Below are 24,596 nucleotides of genomic sequence, written 5' to 3'. Positions count from 1 at the left end.
TTTCTTATAAACTGACCTTTGAATTTATGGACTATGAGGAAGGGCAGATGAATATGAAATGACTGTTACTGGGGGCCCTGCGGTTTGCTTCTGGGGACTGGGCTACCACCATAGGAAAAGAAATACTGAGGTCTGATTTAGGAATAATCCTGGAAGAACATCCCTTCGTGTGATAGTAACTTCTCAATTTTAATTACAGTATTTTAGGCTTTTCCTGCAGGTCAGTGGGAATGCCATTATATTTAGGGACACATGAACTACTTGGAATTTTTAGCTAAATCCTTAAGAATGAAATATTACTTAAAAAGTATCAAAGACTATGCTTACAAACAGTTTCGTACTCAGGATAAAGAATATAAAAATATACCACCATGTTCTGGGCAATTGGAAAAGTAGATTCTAGTTTTCATTCCAAAAATGAGGGGCTGAAAATCAAAGGCTTGGGACCACAATCCATAGCCCTCCTTCTAAACTCCAGTCTGTCTATGATAAAGAGCTACAAAAAAAGTTTCAGCAAACTTTCAGACATTTATAATTTACATAAACACTGTACACCAAGGTGTATAAGTCAAAACTTCTAATTATTCTGAGATACAAGCTCAGGCATATAGCAATGGAATACTGTCTAGAAGGTCATTTCAACATCAAGTCACAGACCTCCTATTTACAGAAAGACATACAACAGTAGCACAATCTGCACACTGGTGCAAATTTCTCATACAAACATGCTAACATCTGCTTAAAAGCCATTGATACCTTTACTGCAGAGGTTTCTTACCCTTAAATCAAACACTTTCTACTTAATACTGGATTGAGGTACATGCCAGATTAAAAATGAGGCCATCAAAGTTTTTGTTTTGCATTCATTTAAAATGCTTTATTCTTGGGGCACGTGGGTGGCTTAGTCGGTTAAGCGTCCGACTTTCGCTTAGGTCATGATCTCATGGTTCGTGGGTTCGAGCCCCGCGTTGGGCTCTGTGCTGACTGCCAGCTCAGAGCCTGGAGCCTATTTCAGAGTCTGTGTCTCCCTCTCTCTCTGACCCTCCCCTGCTCACGCTCTCTCTCTCTCTCCTAGAAATAAATAAAAAAAAATAAATAAAAAAAAATAAAAAAAATAAAATGCTTTATTCTTTTGTGGGAATTAAAAATGGTTTAAACTTACAGACCTCTTTAAAATTTAATATCCAACCTTTTCTGCTAAGGTGATTATAAAGGCTCAATAAGATGCTCATGAGCCAGCAGTAACACAGTTGGATATTACAGCTCTTGGTCTTTAAAGCACACCCATAGTTCTGGCAGGGCTTTGAGATCAGTTAGATGAGTTTTTTCATTTTATAGATTAGGAAAACAGAGACACTCAGTGATTACTCAAGATTATGACTATTTAAAATTGCAACCCCTGTACTCCTGACCTCCTGACCCTGCTCCATGTTTGCCTAAAACACTTGGTGACTGTACTATTTACAGATTATGTTTACTGTCTTTCTCCTCGACCAGAAGAATATAGTCGTTGGAAGGACAGAGGCTTCACTCCATATATGTTTGGTGGATGAATGAAAATGCTGATTAATGTGTGAGCCAGGACTAGAACTGCAGTATCTGCTTTCTTTTCACCAATATTTGCAAAGTAGGCTGAAAATTTTCCTTACAAGAAAAAGGGGTTCTATCCTGAAATAAATTTGGGAAATGTCAGGTTAAATAAAGTGACTTTCTTTGCTGTAGGTCCTTTCCTACTGAATAACACTTTTCCATCTGTAGAATCAACCTCCTCCATTTCTCTCGCATCTCAGGGGACTGGCTGGTCTCTTACTATATTACTAGTACATCTAATACTTTCCTATATATAACCTAATAAGTTTTAGCTTGGATTAAAAAAGTGTTACAAACATTTAACATTAGAATTCTCCATTGTTCTCAAATCCTCTTAATGAATCTATGATTTCCTAAAAATCTAGAAAATTCAGTTTAGCTAGAGAAATGTATTTGCATGTACTGTTCCAGAGTTTGGGGGCAGAATGAATAATCTAGAATCAGAACAGAAAATAGAAACCTCAACCTGAAAGCCACAAGTCCTATTTTTCAAAGTAGAGCAGCAGTTATGACTTGAGGCCTAACATTATGGGTTTGGGGAGGGGAAAAAAAGCCTGTCTGATCAGCCCAGATGTGCAAACCTATGCCAGGGTGGATGTGGGGGAGCAGAGAGGGGAGAGTATCTTTCACCATCAATAGAAAAAGTTAGGTCTCAGGGAAGTCAGTAGAACTAAATATTCCCACTGACAAGGAATAGCAGGGGTTGAAGAGGATCCCACACATACTGGATTGCATCTGAAATTCCCACATGATAGATAAAGAACTGAGGACAGTAGGACAAAATGCTAAATTTATCTAGCACAAAGAGAAATACTGGTAGTTATTCAAAAAATTTACGCCAGGTAGCAATTAATATGGATAATTCAGGAAAAAATAAATCCATTTATTTCTTGCATCCTTCTTCATCAAGATGTTATTATGAAAAAAAGTAAAGTAGAACAGTGTTCCCTATTTATTCTTCATATAGTTCCTTTACATCCAGTATTAGAATTTCTTAGAAAGTTCTCGATGAAAGGGTAGAGTAGGGCAATACTGAGCTTCCTTGTTTCTGTTACTTCAGCAGGATATAGTCTTATTAGAAAAATCATTTCTGAGAATTGCATTCTCATCTCTAATGTATTCTTTTAAATTTATGGCCATCGTGGAGAAAACATCATTGATAGCAACATTTCAAAACTAATTTTAACTGGTGACAAGACGATGGTGGTTTGGATCAGGAGATGGGATTCAGGATACATTCAAGTAGGTGAAGCAGGATTCCTAGAGCTACTGAGTGCGAGGAATGAAAAAAAGAGAGAAATCAAGAATGACACCAGGGTGTTTTCCCCCGGAAGAATGGCATTGATTGAGAGTATGAGTGTGCATGTTGTCTGTGTATATGTACATACACATATATCTACACAGTATCTTGGATACGATGATGAATACCCTTAATATAACCGAATTCATACTAGTTAAGTACACTGAAATACAATTAACCAATACTGATTTCACCAGCAAAAAGAAGCTTCAAAGTGAGTTTTGCTATGACTCATTTTGTAGCTTCATGCTTGGAGGAGACCAGGTGGCTGGGTATAGTAGGTTGGTACTTGGGTATTTCCAGGAAAAAAAAGCGGGGGGAAGGTGACAGTTACTCACAGGGGAAAGACACAAACAGCTGGTAGTAGAGTTACTGTATCAAGGAAAAGGTATACAGACTATGGAGCATAAAAGAATAGAAATTTGTATTTAAAAATGACTACAAAATTGAACAAATGCCAAAGAAGCTTTTAGAATAAAAGTGAGAGAACCTCCGAGAGAATCTGAAGTTTTTTCAAATTTCATGGCTGGGCTAATCCACAAGTCTGTCTTTAGCAACAAAAATTAAAATGTCCCATTGAGTTCCATAACTCCTATCATAAAACTGCTTTTCATTTTCAAGTCCTTTCTAAAATTTAAGTATATTCTATAGAATCAAAGTGAATATAGAAAAGAATTCTCATCTTATCCCTAAATCTGTCCACCCTCCCATGCTGTTTATCTCCCAGGTAATAAACCACCATTATCTAGTTACTGAGGTTACTGGCATCTTAGGTAGTCAATCTTGATTCTTCTGTCACACCACCCCACACCCCTCAATATCCAGATAATCAAATATCATATTGCTTTCACTTCCTAAATGATCTCTCAAATATATGTCTTCATCTCCCTCCTCTGCTTTGGCTCAATATCACCTTTTACTTGGACTTGTCTTTTGGCCTCTATTTTTGTCTGTTTTCGATCTCCTTCTTTTCTGTTTGATTGGCAAAACTACCTTCATAAAATGCCGATCTGACCAGGTCATTTCCAAACATCATTTATTTCTTCATGAGTCTCTATTCCTATTTATCTACCACCCAGTATTAGCTCCTTAATAGGATATATGAGGTTCCTCCCAATAGACCTAGCCCTCACTCTCCACCTTGTATGGTATATCCCCACTTCTTGCCTAGGCTGTGCTAACTTATCCTTTATTTAAGGTTCAGCTCAGGAGCCCTTCTCTCAGAGAACCTTTCCTTTCCCAGTGAGGTGAGTTTAAAACTCTTTTTCTGGGTCTCCACAGCCCCTTGGGGGCACCTTTAGTGCTGCCTTCACTACACTGCATGCTTAAGTACTTGTTCATATGTCTTCTTCCCCACCAGTTAGTTGTAGACAAAGACCATAACCTTACTTTCATATGTATCTGCAACAAAACAGATACTTAATAGATATTTTTGGATTTTTCTGAAGAAACTTGAGAGTAGATTACATTCATTCAGATGAAGCCTTATGCCAGGGATACTAAAAAATTAGAGACACATCTGAAGTAGATCACTTAAGAGTCTGTGGAACACCAGGGCTTCCCAGAACAGGCAAAAACAAATAACAAAATGAAAGGCAGGAAAAAAAAAAAGTTCCACACAGCTGTGCTGTGTGGTACAAACGTCAGGATGAGAAAATTTCTGACCTGTCTTGAGCTATGTTTAGCTCTGAAACCCAGACCAAGTGGCTGCCTGGGTTTGTGGAACTTAAATTTACATTATACATTTTTTTTTTTTTAAGAAAGTAGCTTCGTCTTTACTAAAACACCCACAAGAATACTCTGTCCTCACTCAATTCCATTTGAAAATGAGTGTTTTAAAAACCATTTTCCATTTAAAGGATTTAGGGAGACTAAGTAATTCTAAGTTTAGTAATTCTCTTGGTCAAGTAGAAAGCAGAATTTTATTTAAAAAACTGATTTGTTTCTTAGAAACAAAGTCCATCCTTGAATTCTACAGGGAGAAAAAAATTCTTAAATATAAATGTCAATTTCCCAATTCACTGTCAATCTTATCTTCATGCTCTCCTGGAGTCTTGAGGAAAGCACACTCTACATATCCCAGGAGGAACTGCTGCTGAATGTGAGTTAAGAATAGAATTCATGCATGGACATCAGCAACAGTTGTGTAAATTTAGGGGAGAGACTGGTACCTGACAGATGTGAATCCTCAAGATTAACATAAATTGCTTAAAGTGGCTTAGGCCCTAGATTTTGCAAAACACATGGTATTATCCCAAACCAATCAGAGTTACAACAAAAGCTCATTAAATTAGATAACATAAACAATATCAAAGTCTGGGGAGTATTTTCATATAGATTTGGAAGTATATTCAACTCTTAAATCTGTTTTTCAACACCGAAAGTAATCATACTTTTTTTTTCTTTTAAACCTACCAAATGCTTTTCCAAAATAAATCTTATAGAGAAACCTACTATGTATTACAAAGATTGTCAGCACTGGTCTCCTTGAGGAAAGCGATGGATGACAAGGGCCTGAAGCTGCTAAGGCAGCCACTGTGGTGACATCACAGAACCCCCAGGCTCTGGGGGACCCAAGACACAAAACCAAGGCTCTGAGCTAAGTAAAGAGAAATAGCAACAAAGATGCACAATAGTTGGGGGCTATAATTTTATTAATTATATTTTAGTCACATGTTAAATGACACAAAAGAATACGAACAAAATATGAACTTCAATGTGCCATATTTTGATGAGAATTAGTGCCAAATAATTGAAGGACACCGAAGATAAAAAATGATGTTCTGCTGCATTGTTCTCTTCTTTCCTTTTTAAAATATTTTCTTTGGGGGTGCCTGGGTGGCTCACTGGTTAAGCATCTTACTTCAGCTCAGGTCATGATCTCCCAGTTGATAGTTCAAACCCCACCATGTTGGGCCCTCCTTGGGATTCTCTCTCCATCTCTCTCTGCCCCTGTCCTGCCCTCTTCTCTCTCAAACAAAATAAATAAACTTAAATAAAATAAAATGCTTTATTATTGGATCTCTTTGCTGTTTCCAGTTCTAAGCTGGGTCTTACTCAGTAGTTTAAGAAAAGTGAGAACTCTTTTATATACAGAGGAAAAGAGAACAGTACAAACCGGCCATATCTAGTGTGCTATATATTCTGGAGATGCTGCCCAGTTTCTGATGTGGGCCTGGATTCTACCATCTGTGTTACCTTCAATAAATAACTTAACCTTATTCATCCCTTGTTTCCTCATCAGTAAAATGTGGATAATGAGATTATGCACCTAATCGGACTATTTGAAATCTAAAGAAATAACTCTCCTAAAGGTGCTTGGCACAATGTCCAGCCTATAGTATGTGCCTCAAAATGTTTGCTCTGGTGATATAAAGACACTATTGGGGAGATCCCACTGTGGTTTTCACTTCGTTCAAACACATACACAATGATGTGTTTGATTTTTTTTTTAACGTTTATTCATTTTTGAGAGACAGAGCATGAGTGGGGGAGGAGCAGAGAGAGAGGGAGACACAGAATCTGAAGCAGACTCCAGGCTCTGAGCTGTTAGCGAAGAGCCTGATGCAGGGCTCGAACACACTGACCGTGAGATCATGACCTGAACCGAAGTCGGTCGCTTAACCGACTGAACCACCCAGACGCCCCTGATGTGTTTGATTTTTGAAGCAATGTTCACATGGCAAAGCACCAATGATAAGTGTCCTATGGCAAAAGTTGACAATATTTATTCTGAATCCTTAGTATTTACAAAAGTAAGGGATTAGAAACCTTCAAGGTCAAACTTCAGTGTTAGCTTAAATAGAAGTTGAGAAAACGATCTGAGAAAACAACCAACCCAAAGGACTAGCAATATTTCTAAATATTTCAAACTCAAAGTACAGAGAAATTGGGTGCAAAAATGAATAGGCCACAAAAGGTATCCATGGAAGGCTGAAAAATTACAGATACCTGGTGCTAATCTAGAAGGGGAGCAAACACTTTTCCCAAGTGCCCTACCTATAAAAAAAAAATATGCTGCCTTCAGAGCCCTAGGTAGTAGCTACAGCACAACAAAGAAACAAAGAAAACAGAATTAAGAGTTCTCATGAGGACAACTTTGTGACTTTGAAGCATTCAATCTTCATAAATGCAAACAGTATTTTATAATTTGTAGGGATTTTTAGTGTCAAAGCTACAGGTAGTCCTAAAAATAAATAAAGCCTATGTACAATTTTAATCTTTATGGATGTCTTTCCAAACAAGTACCCTGAAAATATATTCCTGAGATAGGGTCTATTTCATAAAACTTATTTCTATTCAGTTTTCACACATCAATTTCACATGCTAATTTTCTTCAAGACCATAAAGGAAGTAAAATTATTTAGTTTAACATGTATAAAGCTATTGATATATACAGTGCATCAAGAGCTAATTAGAAACTGCAGTTCTAATTTCTAAGATTCATTTTTAAGGACAGTATGCTTGAGCTATTGGCAAAGCCATCAAATCTTTGCCTTTAAATAAAGGAATTGTGTTATCAAAAAAAGGACAAAGGTTTACAGCTAATTACTGTATTTAAATAATTTATAGCACAAAACTGTTATTTAATTATCTTCTAGATGGTTATATGGTTCTGCTAAGAGGCAGAATGACACACCACAGGTTTCTTTAGAACACTGAAACTATATCAAGTAGCAAAATATTTTATTCCCTTGCTAATAATTCACTGTACTGCCCCATAAAAAAAAAAAAGCATGGGTTTCATGAAAAAAAGTATATAAGTAGGTTTCACGAAAAGTTTGTAATGTTCTTTTAAGGAAGATAGGCCTCTAAAATGAGGGTAAAAACTCAAAAACACTAAATTATTCGGACTGTCAACAATGACAAAGAGAAACAGCAAAATTAGCAAAACAGATACAAAGTTAGAGAAACTGAGTAATTATTTTTAAAAGTTAGAGGAACAGAGTAGTTATTTCAAAGAAAGTCCTTGAATTCCCAAAATAAAAACTTCTCCCCACTATACGGGGAAAAATAAATAGTATCATTAAATGAGTAACTCAAAACCACTCCTAGCAATATCAGTGGAGACAGTAAAACATATGACACTATTTCAACTATGTCTTAAAATATTGCATTTTACTCGTGCCAGATATTATCAAGCAAATCACAATGTCAAGCACTTTTTAAACATTATCAAATGATTATTCTTGAAATTAAGAAAAACATGTATTCAGTATTGGTAAGGGAAAACAGCTTGCGACAGGTACTTTCAAACAGCTCTGGTAAAAAAATAGCAGCAGCCTTTTGGGGGTCGAAAGGAGCTTGGGGGAGCAGTATGGCAACAGTTATTAAAAATTTTAATAAACATTCATACCTTCTGACCTAGTAATTCCACATCTAGGAGTCTAACCTGAAGAAATCATTAGAAATGAAAATAAAGATTTACACAAATTGGTTATCAAGCCATTACTGTTATATAGAAGCTATATAAGTAATGGAGAATAGCTAAACAAATGTTAGTTTATCTATAAAATGAAACGTTAGGTAGCCATTTTAAAATTTTTTCAATGTTTTTATTATTTTTATTTTTGAGAGAGAGAGAGAGAGAGAGAGAGAAAGAAAATGTGAGTGGGGGAGGGGCAGAGAGAGAGGGAGACACAGAATCCAAAGCAGGCTCCAGGCTCTGAGCTGTCAGCAGAGAGCCAGATGTGGGGCTTGAACTCCTGAACCACAAGATCATGACCTGAGCCGAAGTCAGATGCTAAACTGACTGAGCCAACCAGGTGCCCCTAAGTAGATATTTAGAAGTAACTTTTCTGATTTTGTTACATAGGAAAATGCTCCTATGTTAAGAAAAAGTAGGATCTAAAAAAGTGGTAAATACACAGTGACTACAACTTTTAAAAACTTATGTCTGAATATGTGGGGGGGAAAAAAAAAAAAAAAGACTAGAAGATATCCAGCAACACTAGCTGGTTTTTATTGTCAGGACATGTATTCATTTTTGTCCTTGTATGTACTTTACATACAATTCTAAAATGTTCATTCATTTGTTTTTCAATTAAAAAACAATAAAGACTGCTTTAAAAATAATTAGATTTTAAGTTACCACTATGACATTTGCCCTTCATGAGTCAATCTCCTTAAATACTGTTTTTAAATTAAGAAGTTTTTTTTATAGAATTAGAAATTGTGAAATGTAAGACCATCCAAAATTAATCCTGGATGCATAAGTATCTTATGCTTCAAGTTTTCTATGAAGGAACAAAACACTACCTTCCTTCAAAAAAAAGACAAAACAAAATACCAAGCCTCCCTGAAACAAACTTTTGAACAGCTGAGGAAATGTGAAAAATGGAACGTCATTAAGCACCATCCCTCATTCCTAATCTGTGAAAACTGACTTGAATGAATTACCAACACAATTAAGAGAAAACTATAAAGCATTCAAAGAATTTAGTATTAATTAGTAGAGTATTACCATATTCATGAATATGGCTATGCCAATAAGATGTCCCCAATATTAATTTATTGAATGACATTAAACACTAAGGTGTTTAAGTATTAAAAGATTGCCCCTTTCCTATATGGCTGCTTTTAAGTACCAACCCTCTCATAATACTGTGGGCCCAATTCAGTTATCCTATTGCAGTTTTCTACTGCATTGTGAGTTTATTAAAAATGCCTAAGGATTTTATCTTCTTAAATTCAGCTGACTGCTACTTTTCATTCCCATAATTTGTCCTTTCTAGACAAGACCCATACCTAGGGCATGTCACAATACCGCTGCTCCAAAATGTCAACTGTTAACTCAGAAAGAAAAGTGGCCTTTCCTCCCATACCCTTGTTAACACCAATAAGTCTGCTTGCACTTCTTTCCAATGGGGAGAAAGATCACAGATGGGGAAAAAACTTTCTTTCTCCATTGATAGATGACAAAGCAACTCTATCAAGTAGTTGACTAGCAAGATATTTAGCTGGTGTCCAGCTATAGATAACTTCTTAAGACCTGCCTTCTGTATTTTCATTGTCAACCTGTTTTTTAAACCTTTAATATTTAGCCCTTCTCCTAGATTCTTTACATATTTAAACTTGGCATCTCAAAACATTTATGTTTAGAGAGAGTTTATGTTTAGAGAAGTACAGACAAACAAATATATATGTAAAAAAAGAAAAAAACCAACTCATAAATTACCAGCAATGACATTTTGGTGTAGAGCATTTCATATTTACTTTGTAGGTTTACATTTGTGTTTCTGTATTTTAAAAAATATTAGCATAATTATACATATGATATTTTATTACCTACTGGTTAATTAGGGAGATGAAATGACAACTTAAAAAGTTTCTTACCTAAATACATGGACAGTTTTGCCATTTACCGCTTACATATTTTCTTATACCCATTAGAAAAGTAATACAGCTTTTTAGATAGGTCTGGAATAACATGACCTATACTTTATTTTTGGTATTTCATTCAAATTTTTTGTTGCTACCATAAATGAGATCATTTTTTACACTGAAATTCTAATTGCTACCACTTAGGGAGGCCAGTGATTTTTTAAAAATTATATTTATCATTTATTGGGCATGTTTCATGTGCCAACACATTGCTAAGCTCTAACATTATAAAACTGTGGCCTATTTTGTCTTTAGATGGGAGATATGGCCAAAGAAATGGTCCAACAAATAACAGGAATTTCAAAATCTGCAACTCATATACATGCCTTCCTACTAGCCTTCATACACAAACCTTCTCTGGTCCTATCTAATGCCAATTTCTCCTCTGAGATCTTCAACCTACAGAGGGACACTGCTCTAAGCAAGTCTTTCTTGCTCTCCTACATTATCAACTTTTGCTTTCCGCTGGATCATTCCCATCCACTTATAAATATCCTGTTCTTTCTTTGATTTCGAAAGAACTGTCTCTTCACTTGAGCCAGTCAATGGTTTTAAAAGTTACTTCTCAAGTGACTACTTTACTGGAAGAAATCCTTAAGTTTTTATAGTTTTTTACTTGGTGTACTTGGATTACCTGCAGATACTGGCAAACTTATCTATTATCCATAGCTTTTATTTCATTTTCTTTTCCATTACTGAGCATTCTCAGAACAATGTTAAAATGCAGAGAGAATAGTGGGCATGTGCACTTTATTGCTAACATTAATAAGGACATTTCTATTGTCTTATGACTAAGTGTGGTAATGGGCTATTAGTTTGATAAAGATATTTTTTATTGTCTTTCTATTCCCTGCTTACTTACTGCCTTAAATTTTAATTCAGATTTAATACTGAATTTTTATCAAATGTCTTTTGACATCTGTTGAAATAGTTCTGACTTTTCTCATGTAACCCTTGAAGATGGGTGTTAATGATCATTTTAAGGTTAATGATAATGAGAACAAACTTTATGTATTACTTGTTTCTATAAAATAATACAGCTTGAGAGTCATGAAGCTTGATGATAAAATGAATACCTATGAACTCACTGTCTACCTTAAATACAACATTAGCAATGATCTGTCTAACCATGTGCTCCACACATGTCTGCCTTTATCAGAGGTAACAACTACTCTTTTATGATGATCATTCCTTTTTTTGCTTTCAATAATTCTGTCACATGTATATTACTTATATACAACATATTAATTTTTCTTGCTATTGAGCTTTATAAACATGGTGTGATGCCATCTGCAGTCTTCTGTCCACTTGAGTTTTTCTATTGTAAACTCTGCCACTGAATCATTATGCAGTTCATCTCTATTAGTTTGCCATTATTCTTAATTAATGTGAAGAAAATTTGGCAAAAGGAGCTTCAAATTCCCTAAATGTTAACAATGAAAAGTACCAACACACATAAGTATTCATAAGTTAACCAGTATTTTTAACAGTTGAAAAACCATAACTCTTTAAATAGAGCTTTGTACCAGAATTCCATCTGTAAATACACCTTTTTTTCTTCTTACTACTGAATTTTCAAGTAGAATTCAATCTTATGAAATGTCCTTTAGAGTTGTTTCTCAAAAACCCTTTTGTTCCATATTCTCAGATGCCACCGCCTCTTGGACAGCTCCATACTGACAGAACGAGGTATGGAATATTATCTCATGTACATCATGTCCCAAACTACCCCCCGCCCCGTGCCTCAATCTGTTTTTTTTTTTTTAAATCTATTTCAGGTTTGTGTTATAGTCCCACCATCCCACCAAATACTCACCATAAATATGGAGCCATCCTTGACTCCTTCTTTACTTCCTTCCCAACTAAAAAGAATAACTAAGTCAGGTAGGTACTGGATATGCATGTTACAATATAAATCTGACTACATAGCTCCCTCGATAAAATTTTTAAAAAAGAGGATAATCTCTTGTTGTTTTTTATTAAACCAAAGACATGTGACTCACATGACATTAATTTAGTGGACTGTGACTAGGGTTCTTTTAAAATGAAACTTTTGTTTTAAGTTAGGTGAATGCGTGTATCTGTAGTATAAAGGTTCATAATGTGAAATGTTTTTTCTTACCACTAATTGTTTCTGAATGTGTTTGAAAGCACTGACTGCAGTAGGTTCCACCCAGAAAATAATGAAAATTGTGAACCTTCTCCTGAGAACAGAATGTATACACACCTTTACATATGCATATTCTTATCATGTTCTTCATTATAGTGAACCTAGCTATCATAAGAAAGCCTACAGGAAAAAATTTTAAAGTTATGATTTCCAGACCTCATCAGAGACTCTTAGGAAATTTTATAAATAAGAAGCATTGATCTCCAAGGTAAAATTAAAATTCTTTAAGAAGGTGGGAACATTTGATAAACCCGTTTACCACTTTGCTAATGCTGAACTAGAGGACTGAATAGCATTTTCTTTGATCAGCCAACTCCTGGTAATCCTTCAAAGCCCAGTTCAAAGATCACTTCTCTGAGATCTTCCTGACTATTGCTCTTCCTCTTGTTAGTTGCGGAGGTGCTCAACAAATGTTTATATGAATGTGAGAATGAGTAAAATGCTTAGTAAACATTTATTATAGGCAGGTGAGGATCACTGAAGTGATGAGAATAGGCTCTGGAATCAGATGCTAGAGTGGACCGTAGGCTCCTTTACTCACTAATTGTGTCAACTTCAAAAACTAACTTCAGAGCCCTGGTATATATACACACCACCAAAATGAAAGTATCTGTTTCACAGCATTCCTGTGATGATTAAATTGGAGTAATATATGTAAAGTGCTTAGTATAGAGTACTTAGCACTAAATATTTATTGTAATAAATATTTAATTTTAACTGTAATTATTGAAAAATAATTGGAATCTATAAACAAAATAATTGAATGGATAACTTGAGCATTTATACTGAATAGAGTATAAATTGTAGGTAGACTGGTTAGAGAAATTTGAGAATTCTTAGCCTGATAAGGGCATATTCATTAGCCTCAAGGCATACCTGTGGACTTTGGAAGTCTAAGTCAGGAAAACTTCTAAAATTGTTTTCAAAACACGATACTTTTATAAGTAAAGGTTTTTAGCTTAAAAACAAATTTGAGGACATTTTAATTTCATACTTTTGTTCCTTCTATATTAATTTTTTTAAGTTTATTTTGAGAGGCAGAGTGAGAGAGTACATGCACAAGTGGGGGAGGGGCAGAGAGAGAGAGAGAGAGAGACTATGTAGGATTCGATCTCAAGAACCATGAAGTCAAGGCCTGAGCCAAAATCAAGAATCAGATGCCTAACAGACTGAGCCACCCAAGTGCCCCTGTTCCAGTTTAAATCACTATTCAAGAATGGTTATAAAAATATACCCTTCCCTGTAAATTCTCCAGATTATCTAACATAAGGAGCTAACCAAGGAAGCTAGTCAAGGGTGGGGTCAGAAAACTCTTGAAGAGATTTTATTTAGATAAAATCTTATCACAGAACACACAGACACTCTAAATACTTCCACTTCACTGCTGTAATTCATTGAATCTACAATGCCAGCAATTTTAAGACTTTGTGATTTTATGTGCCACCACATAATATAAAATGCTGACAAACTTTGACACAATACTATGACGCCAATGAGATGCATTCCAATTCCAAAGACATTAAATGTTAAAAAGAAAATCTCAAAACATTGTTTGAAATAAGATCTAGGGCTTGGACATATTGTGCTAAGTTGTTTTTCTTGCTTATTTAAATTCCTACTTTTTAAAAATAAAGCTCTTATAAGCTCATCTTGTGTGCCTAGAATAGCGTCTTGAACATAGTAAGAGGTCAAAAGATATTTAACTAATGCTCATGGTTCATTTTTCGGGGTGGTTTAGCTATAAGAACCACAAGGTGTTATAGAATGGCAAAATATTATTTTCCAAGCTTAAATAAGTGAGTGCTATTCTTTAATTTTTTTTTAATGTTTATTTATTTTTGAGAGATGGAGACCGAGACAGAGCGTTAAATGGGGGAGGGGCAGAGGAAGACAGAAACAGAATCCAAAGCAGGTTCCAGGCTCTGGGATGTCAACTCAGAGCCTGACATGGGGCTTGAACCTACGAACTGTGATATCATGGCCAGAGTAGAAGTCGGATGCTTAACCAACCGAGCGAGCACTCAGGTGCCCCAAGTGAGTGCTATTAAAAGTGGCAATTTCTGTAACATAGGTGACTCAATTACACAGGTTTCAGTTTTTGGTGGGAAACAAAAAGGCAAAGCCATCAGTGGCAGATTTTATTGACAAATAGATGATGTCATTTAGGAACAAGAGCTGGCATTTCAAAGTCCTATTTACCTTTGTCTACACAGTATCTACTGTGCTGCCTGGTACACAGTGAGTATTCATAAATGCTTGTTGAATGTAGACAGTAAGCTTAACTCACTGCTAAGAATGCAATTTATGGTATTTGTGGCTGCTTCAGATTTCAATCATAGTTCCAATTGCTGCTTTCCAAAGTGACTGCAGTTTGGTGAAGGACAGAGCAAAATGCCTTCATTCCTGTTTGTCATCATATTTTGGGAGGCTTGTCCTGTTATAGCCCACACTGGAGTCTGTGTGAAGGTGTGGTAAGCAAGCACTTTGCGATAGCTTCTCACGTACCACAAACAAAGTCAAAGTCATCTTCCCACCCTCTGCCATCCTGCATTCTTCCAGGGCAGGGGATGAGCCTGGCCTCTGGTGCCTGTAGTGTTTCCTAGCCAAGGTGTGAAGAATGGATGGTGAACTTAGCTCACTGCTCTAGTTCTTATCTAAAAGACAAAGAGGGCAGAGGTGTGGCAGCATAAAATATACAAATTGGTCAAGTTACTATAGCTTTAAACGGTGTACGATTCAATTACTGTTTGAGATAAAATGAGTTTCTACAATGTCAGCCCGTACTCCTGGTGAAATGAGATTTTATATAGGTATAAATTTTGTCATATATGATATGTATAATTATAATGTTACATATAATATAATCTCAGATATATATGGAACTTAGATATTTCTTTCAAATTAAATTATTTACTTTTATATTAATGTATCAGTAAATTAACACATAAAGAGTTATAATTCAATGCAAATATTAAAATGTTATCTATTCGTGTCAACCACTGTAATATTAAAAGATTAAAGCACAACTGCCATTACAGAAAGATATAATTTTAACATCCTTCTAGTATTAATTACACTCAGAGCTGAGTGTATAAAGGTAGTTGTTAGTCAGCAACCTTTGAGCAGACTGACTAAACACAACCATTGGCAAAATCAGTGAGCTAGCCAAACCAAAAACAGCAGGGGAAAGCAGTCAGAGTACAGGCATATCATCTAAGAAGGAATGGCAGTGTTGGGGATTTATTTTTATCTCTGCTGCTGTTTCAAAAGGATAGTTATCTTTGCTTCCCAGGTATCAAGTATGTTAGAGAAGGTAGTCTGCAGAAAGCATCTGTAGGTGGGTTGAAATTGCCTACTAATTTCAAATACTGTATAATTTAGTTTTTCAGACCTGATCTTCTCCCCAGCCCCGCAAAGGAAAATAAGCGATTGACAAAATATTTCTGAATGCTTACAAGAAAAATACAAACCTGTGTTCTTTAGAGTTAATGACTCTACTGCTAGAGTTTTATAGCATTATTCAAGTCTTTTAAGTTAGCAGTCAAATGCTGATTTAATCTTCAGAAGGTCACAGTGCCTTTTGGAAGACATACATTTAAAACTTGTTTGGCTGGCTATTCCTTGTTCATTCCTGGAAACGCATGTGTAACTCACTATTTTACAGGAGACACTACATGGTACTTACAGAAAATATTTTCTATTTTCAGGTGTCTTCTTAAACATAATTTCTAAATTATATATGCAAACGAATTTCCATTTTCTAAAGGCTCTGGGACTGCTGATTCTCAAGTAACCAATCAAATTGGAAAATTTTGGAACAAAATTCTCACAACAAACAGTCAAGTTTGGAATCCTATTTACTCTGACAAAGTTAACATTATTTCTCACTGCCCTGGGGTAATCATTCCCTGGACATGAGTTCCTGAGGCTGCAGGCAAATGCACTCTGCAAGGCCACCAAAGGCCCACAGGATGTGGCCATTATTTGCCACTGAAAACCTTGCCATTTCAGTTTTTATCTGAATGATACCACATATTTACGTTTTTATGTCGGTGTACACAGATTTTACTAGGCCCTCAGGAATTTTACATACCTATCACCAGGATGTAATATTCTGCATTTATGGAAATCTTTGTTTAAAATGCTGATTCATACCAATCAGAAATACACACATAAGCCTCGTCAGAAATATACACTAAGCCTTGTTCCCAACAGTCCCATATATATATAGAAGTTCTGAATGGAAGGTTCTGGATAAGCCCTGCACTATTAATTCTTTCCTGAGTATTAGTCTGTATGTGTTTGTCAGACTCAGTTCCCTGAGGGTAGAACCCATGTCTTATACATCCCTGTATCTTTGCACATTACACACTTAGCAAAGTAGTTGGCACCAGTAAGGACCAAAAGAATATGCAATAAGTAAGAAATAAATAGAACAAACCTTTTAGCACGACCATTGATTAGAAATGTATTTAACATTAGGTTAGTCACTGCATCAGTGACAACTGCCGTCACTTGAAAATCATGAGCCCAGTTGCTTCTGGTGCCTCTCCTCTTCAAAGCTGTACAGTGTACTGGGGAGGACTTGCCCCTGATGGTGTCAAGACCTGCGCTATAACTACAGCTCTGTGCCCATTGTGTTTTTACACAAAAAACTTTCGGCAAACGTAAAAATACAGAGTGTAGAGTTTAAGATTTCTCTGGAACAAACAGTTTTGGAAAGTTTTCACCAGCTACATTTTCAGAATGTAGTTAAAATACAAGAGGTAGAACTGTATATCTATAAAAATACAAATTATGTGTATCAAAGCTTACCTGACAATCAAGAGATGGCTTTTGGAAACCAAGTACATTATACCAACACACCTCTCTGAACGTTATAACTTAAACACCTTATTACAAAAGCCCATGTGAATCTTTCCAGCTACCTTTTCTGTTCAATTAGAATGATCTATAGAAATTTATAATCCTAATAAACCTTTAGTTATGAGAATCCTCGGTGTCATTAGACCTGTGAGGATAATTGGTTGACCCCGTACCCTTCAGAATCCACAAGGCATTTTTTTCAGCTGCTGATATTTAGGAGTTTAGAAATCTTACTCAGCTGCTGCCATAGATATTTCCTCATCTTTCTGAATCCAGAAAATGCCTTCAATAACCACTCAGTTTACTGAGCACCCTCTTCCACTAAGAGAAGGGGATAAGATGACTTGTGAAAGACACAATTTACCTTTTTTATGATATAAAAGCTACAGGCCAACTGCAGTGATAAAAATCTAGGTAGTCAAAGGTTCTCAGCATTTTCACTCCTTAACAGCATACTGCTATAGTTTGTTTAATGTTCCAGGATACATTTATTTAGAGGAAAATTCAACCTTAGAGAACATGTTCAGGCACCAAAATAAATATGCTTAAAAGCTAACCTGCCAAGACCTAAATTCTGACCTTCTAAAGACATTACTGAGGAAAGAAAAATCCTATAATTAGTAACAAGGAACAGCAATAGCCACACAGTGCTAAGCATCAGGGAAACGAATTACTCTTAACATTAAATGTTCACTTTTGAAATGATATTTTTTTAATAGTACTTCAGATATGTTTCAAATATGCTTACATATGACACTATCATGATAGTTAACGTCTATTTTCAATCACATTTGATGTAAAAAGACTATAAATTTCTTGGATTTGCCAAATCCTTTCTAGGAAGACTTTAAAGTTTTTGAAACACTATGTTAAAAGGTGACTAAAATTTTGCATTAAGAAAAACTATCTTTTGTGGGAGATCTAAATTTAAACCTTCTTAAAAGTTTTAAACATTTTCCACATAGGAAAACTGCAAGCATACTTCTTCACAGCTTTTAAAACAATCAGCACAGGCAATGTTAAATTATCATGGCTCTCGAGAATAACAGAGGAGCACTGTACATAAGACCCTCACATTTGTGGCTCTGCGTACTCCCTGTGGGCTGTGCCAACCCACTCTCTCCCCTGTAATGACTCTTTGTTTTTACTAAGTCCCAAAAGGCTGGTGAGAGCTCTGCAAAGAGAAGGGGGGAAGGGTGGATGGAATGCAGCTGCAGGCTCAGAAACAATGCTGAGTCCATATATTTTGTTCCCAGTTAGAATAATAAAAAGGGGGCTGCGGGTGGAGGTGGAGGGGTAGAGGAGACAGAAAGCAAAGTAAGCAAGGTAGGGCCAAGTATTCCACTGCTCTCAGTCTACACCCTCCTGCACCGTCCCCCTCCCCATTCCAATAACCATTCTATTTGGATGAAAAAAGTTTATCTGTTAAAATTCAAATACCCATTAAGATTTAAATCTATCAGTCATTTACATCTAAGTTATCTTTATCAGTGAGCTACACCCAGGCAAGGAATGGAGTAAGGAGAGAGAATGGAGCTAGCAAAGATACACTGGGGAAGCCTGGACACGCGAAACAGGAAAGCTTGGGGGAAGCAGGTGGGAGAATTAAGAAAAGGACTTCCAAGTTGTCAAATATAAATAGCCAGCTTTACAATAATGCCTGGGGCCTTTCACGGGCAACTGGTACGCCAGAAAAACAAACAAAAAACAAACATTCTTTCTAAGACTGCTAAAAGCTGTATGTGCCTGAATCAAGAGTTTGGAAGTCTGTATGTGTTGGTTCCTCATTATTCAGTCTAACTTGATGCTTCCCTCCTAAGAAAATGTTCTTCTCTGCATTTCCCTGGCCTTCATGTCCTAACTGGGAGAAGAGAGAATTAAGGGAAGAGGCTGATCCCAAATAAGGTAACAGCTGCTAGTGAGGGAAAAGCAGCTCAAACCTTACTCTCCTCTCCCAGGTCTTGCCCTCTCATCTCAGATAACCCTTTATCTGAAAATCCTTGGATCCCTCCAGGGCTCACAGACTCAGGCTAGCCTCTGCAACACCCTTTCAGATATTATTGATGCCACTAAATTTTGTGAGAAAACTTAAGAAACTTTAAGTAAACAACCAAAACTAAAACCTCAAAAATAGAGTCAGCAGGTGCTAAAGACTACCTGTGAAGCTATAAAACGAAATTTAGAAGAATGCTTGTAACAATTAGGATCCCATTCATGAATACTCAGTTACTAGGCCGAGAAAAAAAAAAGGACTTCATTGTAAAGCTATCATGTAGAAGCAAAGCTCTGACATCCACACACAAACATCTCCTTCAAGTTAGCATTATTTAGAAGTACTCTTAGCTGGTATTGAATGATAGAATTAATCTCTTGACTCTTGAAATGTTTTCAAGTTATAATGTTGAGAAAGACTGTATTTATATTGAATTTTTGCATTTTGTGACAAACAAAAATTCACAAATGTAGATTTACAATCTATTTATAAATGTAGGAATATAATCACTCTCCCTCGCTTGAGGCTTTTTTTCCTATAGTCTAAAATCCATTTACAGATATTCCAAATTTCCATACTATAGTCAATATACAGATATGCAAATTCAGAAATACATATTAATTTAAGGGAAGGAATGATGGAATCTTTATTAGTATTAAATATTAAAAGCAGTAATTTTAAAATAATGCTGACACCACTCCCAAAGTTTATCATGCAATATAAACACAAAATTCATAGATATATTTTATTAGGAGTAACCATTTATTATGCTTTTAAATGCAGCAATAAAAGAGACACAATACTTTGCTTATTCTGTGCATTGGAAAAACTCAATTTTCTTTATACATTTCATTTCTTAGTATGTACAATCAAAGAAATTAAGTCTACAGACAGCAAAAGTTCACTAAAATCATATAATCATAACTTGCCTGAAATTAATTCCTCCTTATGTTTGCTTAATTGTAGTAAAAAAAATTCTCATAATACTGACACGTGTTAGACTTCAAAAAAAGGTGAAAAATGAAATTATTCATAACTTAGGGGGAAAACTACTCTCAATAATTATCTCTGAATTATTTTTTACTTTATTAAAAAAAATTTTTTACATTTATTTATTTTTGAGAGACAGAGAAAGATCACAAAAGTAGGGGAGGGGCAGAGAAAATAAGACACAGACTCTGAAGCAGGCCCCAGGCTCTGAGCTGTCAGCACAGAGCCCAACCCAGGGCTTGAACCCATGAACTGTGAGATCATGACCTGAGCCGAAGTCAGACGCTTAACCGACTGAGCCACCCAGGTGCATTTCTGAATTATTTTTTAAATAAATCAAGAAAAGATAATTCAAGTGTATTAAAGGTGTTAGAAACTTACATTTAGTCATATAGTTCACAAAATATGAGTGATCTTATATTAAGAGGCACAAGTGAAAACAAATTTTAAGAGTTTCAATATAATAGTATGTAAGAAGACTATTAGATTTTCTTGCTAAATCAGTAAGAGTACTCACCCCTTGGAGCCCTTGGAACTGAATGGAAGGTCGAAAAGGAATTAAATTCTATTAAAAGAAACATAAGAAAAAACAGGTCAATCTCGGTTATGGTGTCACAGAACTAAATGTTTTTATCTTAAATCTGTGTATCTGGTCAGTGCTATAGTCTATGAAAGTATCTTTTCAGTATATACTTAGTTTACATATCATCATATTAAAATGCCTTAATGAACCATACCACACACACTGTTGACATTTCTGTGAATCATACAACCACAGGTATATTTTGGCAGTGCAGTCAGGTTTTTTAAAGTGACTGACACAATTTGGCAAAAAATGAGGAGTGTACTAACTCAACTTTATATTAAAAAAATAACTTGCTTAGTTTCTTTCTAGATATGTTCTAAAAAGGGGTAATGAGAGGGAAGAGCTAATTGGTAGACCTTTATAAAACTCTAACCAGATGCTATAAATATAAAAGTAAAAGTATTTGATAATGAACTGTGGTTCCTAGGTTCTCACATTTTACCAGAGGTTAGTTTCTAGTTGAGGGTCAAACAGATGACCATTTTTCTCACAAGATTTTCATCAGTAGAATATAATTTCTAGAACAATGTTTTGTTTTATTACAAGCTTTGTCCTCATAATTTTTTAATATTTTATCATAGTTATGTACCTAGAAGAAATGCGATAATTGTGAATATCTGCAATAGTCTCAGGCATGATTACCTGTATCTAAAGTCACCAGTATGTTTCTCTATTGGAATGGTTTTCCAAACTCCTTTGAGGCTAGTTGTAATTTCCTCCCTGACTCTTTGCAACCCAGAAGTGGTCTTCAGCTCACCACTGGAATTTAAAATACTCTATCAATTTCATTAATTCTTCTTGGTCAAACAAATACTACTCTCAGTTTTCAAATTACTCACTTCTCCTTTAGAGACCACAGTTTCCTTACATGTCCTCCTGGCTTTTTTATCATGTCTTTCATTTCAAAAGCCAGTACTCTTTGCCCTCCTCTTTCTACATCCTTTCTCCTTCCTGGAGGCTCACCTCACCTGTTGGGTGATGACTCTGAATCTCTAGTCCTCAGTTCCCTTCTCTCTATAGCCTAGTAATTATCACTGCCCAGGGACATTTTGTATTGGAAACTCTTGACAGCAACACTGGCAAACCAAACTAACTTCCTTTCCCTTCCCCTCCCTCAACCAAAATGGCACCTCTTTCCTACTTTTCTGGCAAGGGTACTTCTATCTTTTTGGTTCTCTGGGTTCAAAACGTTAAATTTAATTTCTAGTCTCTTTTCCCTTACCTCTAATCATATGCTATTAGAGGTTATTAACTGCTAGAATTACAGAATTCTGAATCATAGATAATACAGTCAAGGCCTATCCCCCCGGCCCTCTGTCCCATTGATAACTAAACTGGGGCACCAGAACCCAGGACTCAGTCCTATTTTGCCATGCTGTTTTTCTTCTACTACCTTGTGCTCTACACGCATCTGCTATGGGAGATTCAAGAGTGTGAAGGCCAGAGTTCACAATTTAGTTGGGGAACACATAAGAATGATTAAATAATAGGCTAAGTACTACTAAGAATTCTCAAATAGTTGAAAAGAATATGGGTTAGAAGAAATACTAGAAAAGACAAAGGGCTTAAGGAAAAGATGAATATTAGTAGCGATTTTGAAAAAACAAACTTCAGGGAAATGGAGCGTCCTGAGCAAAAAAGCAAGGACACAGGAATGGATATTGTGCAAGCAAAGGGTCTGTGTGTATACAGGGTTCTTTCACACTTGAAATACAATACAAATGATGAGAAGTGGACCTGCCTCATCTTTCCTTGACCTCAAAATTGTCTTCAGTTTTAGCTTCTATACACTACAGAATAAATACGACAGTAATTTAAATTTCAGATCTCAGGATTTCAAAAGGTTTATTACCCTGTGAAATAACCCTGCCCTAATCTCCTCTATTACTCCCTCAGGGATGGTCTTTAAGTCTTGCCTTTGACAAGATAAACAATTGGAGGGGCTTCTAATTTTTGGAATAACAAAGTGAGTTGCTGAAAGAAGTGTTTCAGGGACAGCAGCTCTTTCCCTCATGTGTAAGAAAAGAGTGAGAGAGATGGATTGAGGCTAAGGAAAAAGATTAGACATCAGCTCCAGGGGATGCTTTATTTAGAAATACTCCAGCGATAAAGGCCTAAATTAGTATGACTTCATCCAGAGCAAACAGGAGATGGTGGAAAGAGCAGACTTTCCCAAGGTAGAATGATAAAATGTGCTGAAAGCTTGAATATCAGGTGCCCAAAGAAAATGAAGCAAAGGTGGCTTTAGGGCTCTGAATCATCATCTCTGGCCAGTCAGCCCCAAATTCCCTCAAATTAGGCTCTTAGTCTCTGCTGTGAAAATCCCTGGACTGTTTCAGGCCCCTATCACTGAGCACCTAGACAAAGGCCTTCCTTCAATTCCTTCCAAATGCTGAGAGCAGAAGCTCTCTAGGATACCATCTGAGCATGGCACACAGGCCGCAGCAGGTTCCTTCTCAGTGGGCTCTAGCAAAGCAAAGCAAACTCCTCCACTTGCAAAACAGACCTCCCATCTACAGGACCAACCAATTTCCTCTTCCACTTCCTCTCAACTGTGCCTCAGGTATTTTCCTCTTTTTCTTCTTTTAAGATTTTTTGTTTTAAGTAATCTTTACACCCAATGTGGGGTTTGAACTTACAACCCCGAGATCAAGAGTCACATGCTGCACTGACCAGGCCAGCCAGGAGCCTCTTCCTCTGTATTGTTACCTCCTTCCCTTCCTTCAAGATGGCATGCCGTCCCAAACACTGTTTTGTCAATCCATAGTAATAACTTAGTTAACATTCAAGTTTCAGATTAATTTCTTTAGCTAGGCATTCCTTTGGATAAATCAGGAATCAAAGACTCAATGTGTTTAAGGACCCAAGGCAGGTAAACATGGAAGAGACCGATGAAAAGCAAAAAGGAGTGGCAAGTACTTGGAGAAAAAAATGCCCAACTCAGAAAGGATCCAAATTTTAAAATGTTAGACCTTTTCCAACCAAACCAAACACTGATGCCACCATTTTGCTAACTCTGAAATATGCCCACTTTCAGTTACCTCTCATAACCTGTTGTTTTTCCAGATGCCTGTGTCTAGTAGGGTTCTAGTACTCTGGGGGTGTACTTTTTCACGGGTTGCTTTACTGCTAGTTGTTATGATACAGAGGAGTCTAACACATATTTAACTTACAAGTATTTATCTACATTATGCTCTGCTAAAAAAAAAATCTATTGTAAAATCATTTTGGCCATGTTCTCTTTATACTACTTTATAATAGTATACTATTATATACATATATTTTACAGGTTACTATTCATGATTATATAGATAACACAATCACACTTTATACCCATTTGGGAACTTTCAAGAGTAATTTTGACTTTAACCAGTTATTGTTTCAGGACTTGAATTTAGAACCTAATCTCCTGACATACTTATGGTTCTATCTGTATTGCTCGATTCCTCAACAGAAGTAACTTTCATTTAGTTTTGTAATGCATAGTGCATTTTTTATGTCCATTGTCTCAAGTAAGCCTCCTAAAATCAGCCCTGTGTGGTAAAAAGACATCTTTATTACCCATTTCAGAGGGAGATAAATGAGTCTCTAACAGGTAAAGGACACTGCCCATGAACACCAAGCTAGTGATTAGCAAAGCTGGACTTCAAAGCCAGTCCTCTGAATCCTAAACACAGAACACTTTCCTTTTCTTCTCTTGTCTCTGTTAACAGTTTAC

The 24,596-nt window shown here is 36.1% G+C and overlaps 1 protein-coding gene across 1 annotated transcript in view; it reads right to left on the bottom strand.

The window, feature by feature from the left end:
• Positions 1-24,596, bottom strand: part of ELL2 (elongation factor for RNA polymerase II 2) — a 69,176-nt gene that overhangs the window by 30,952 nt on the left and 13,628 nt on the right. Inside the window, exon 2 of the mRNA XM_039239381.1 lies at positions 20,810-20,857. Coding sequence (XP_039095312.1) covers positions 20,810-20,857 — 48 coding nt within the window. The remainder of the gene's footprint in view (positions 1-20,809; positions 20,858-24,596) is intronic.

This window comes from Hyaena hyaena, unplaced genomic scaffold (genome assembly GCF_003009895.1).
Source record: "Hyaena hyaena isolate Hyena2069 unplaced genomic scaffold, ASM300989v1 scaffold_156, whole genome shotgun sequence".
NCBI lineage: Eukaryota > Metazoa > Chordata > Mammalia > Carnivora > Hyaenidae > Hyaena > Hyaena hyaena.
This window is presented reverse-complemented; position numbering and strand designations above follow the sequence as displayed.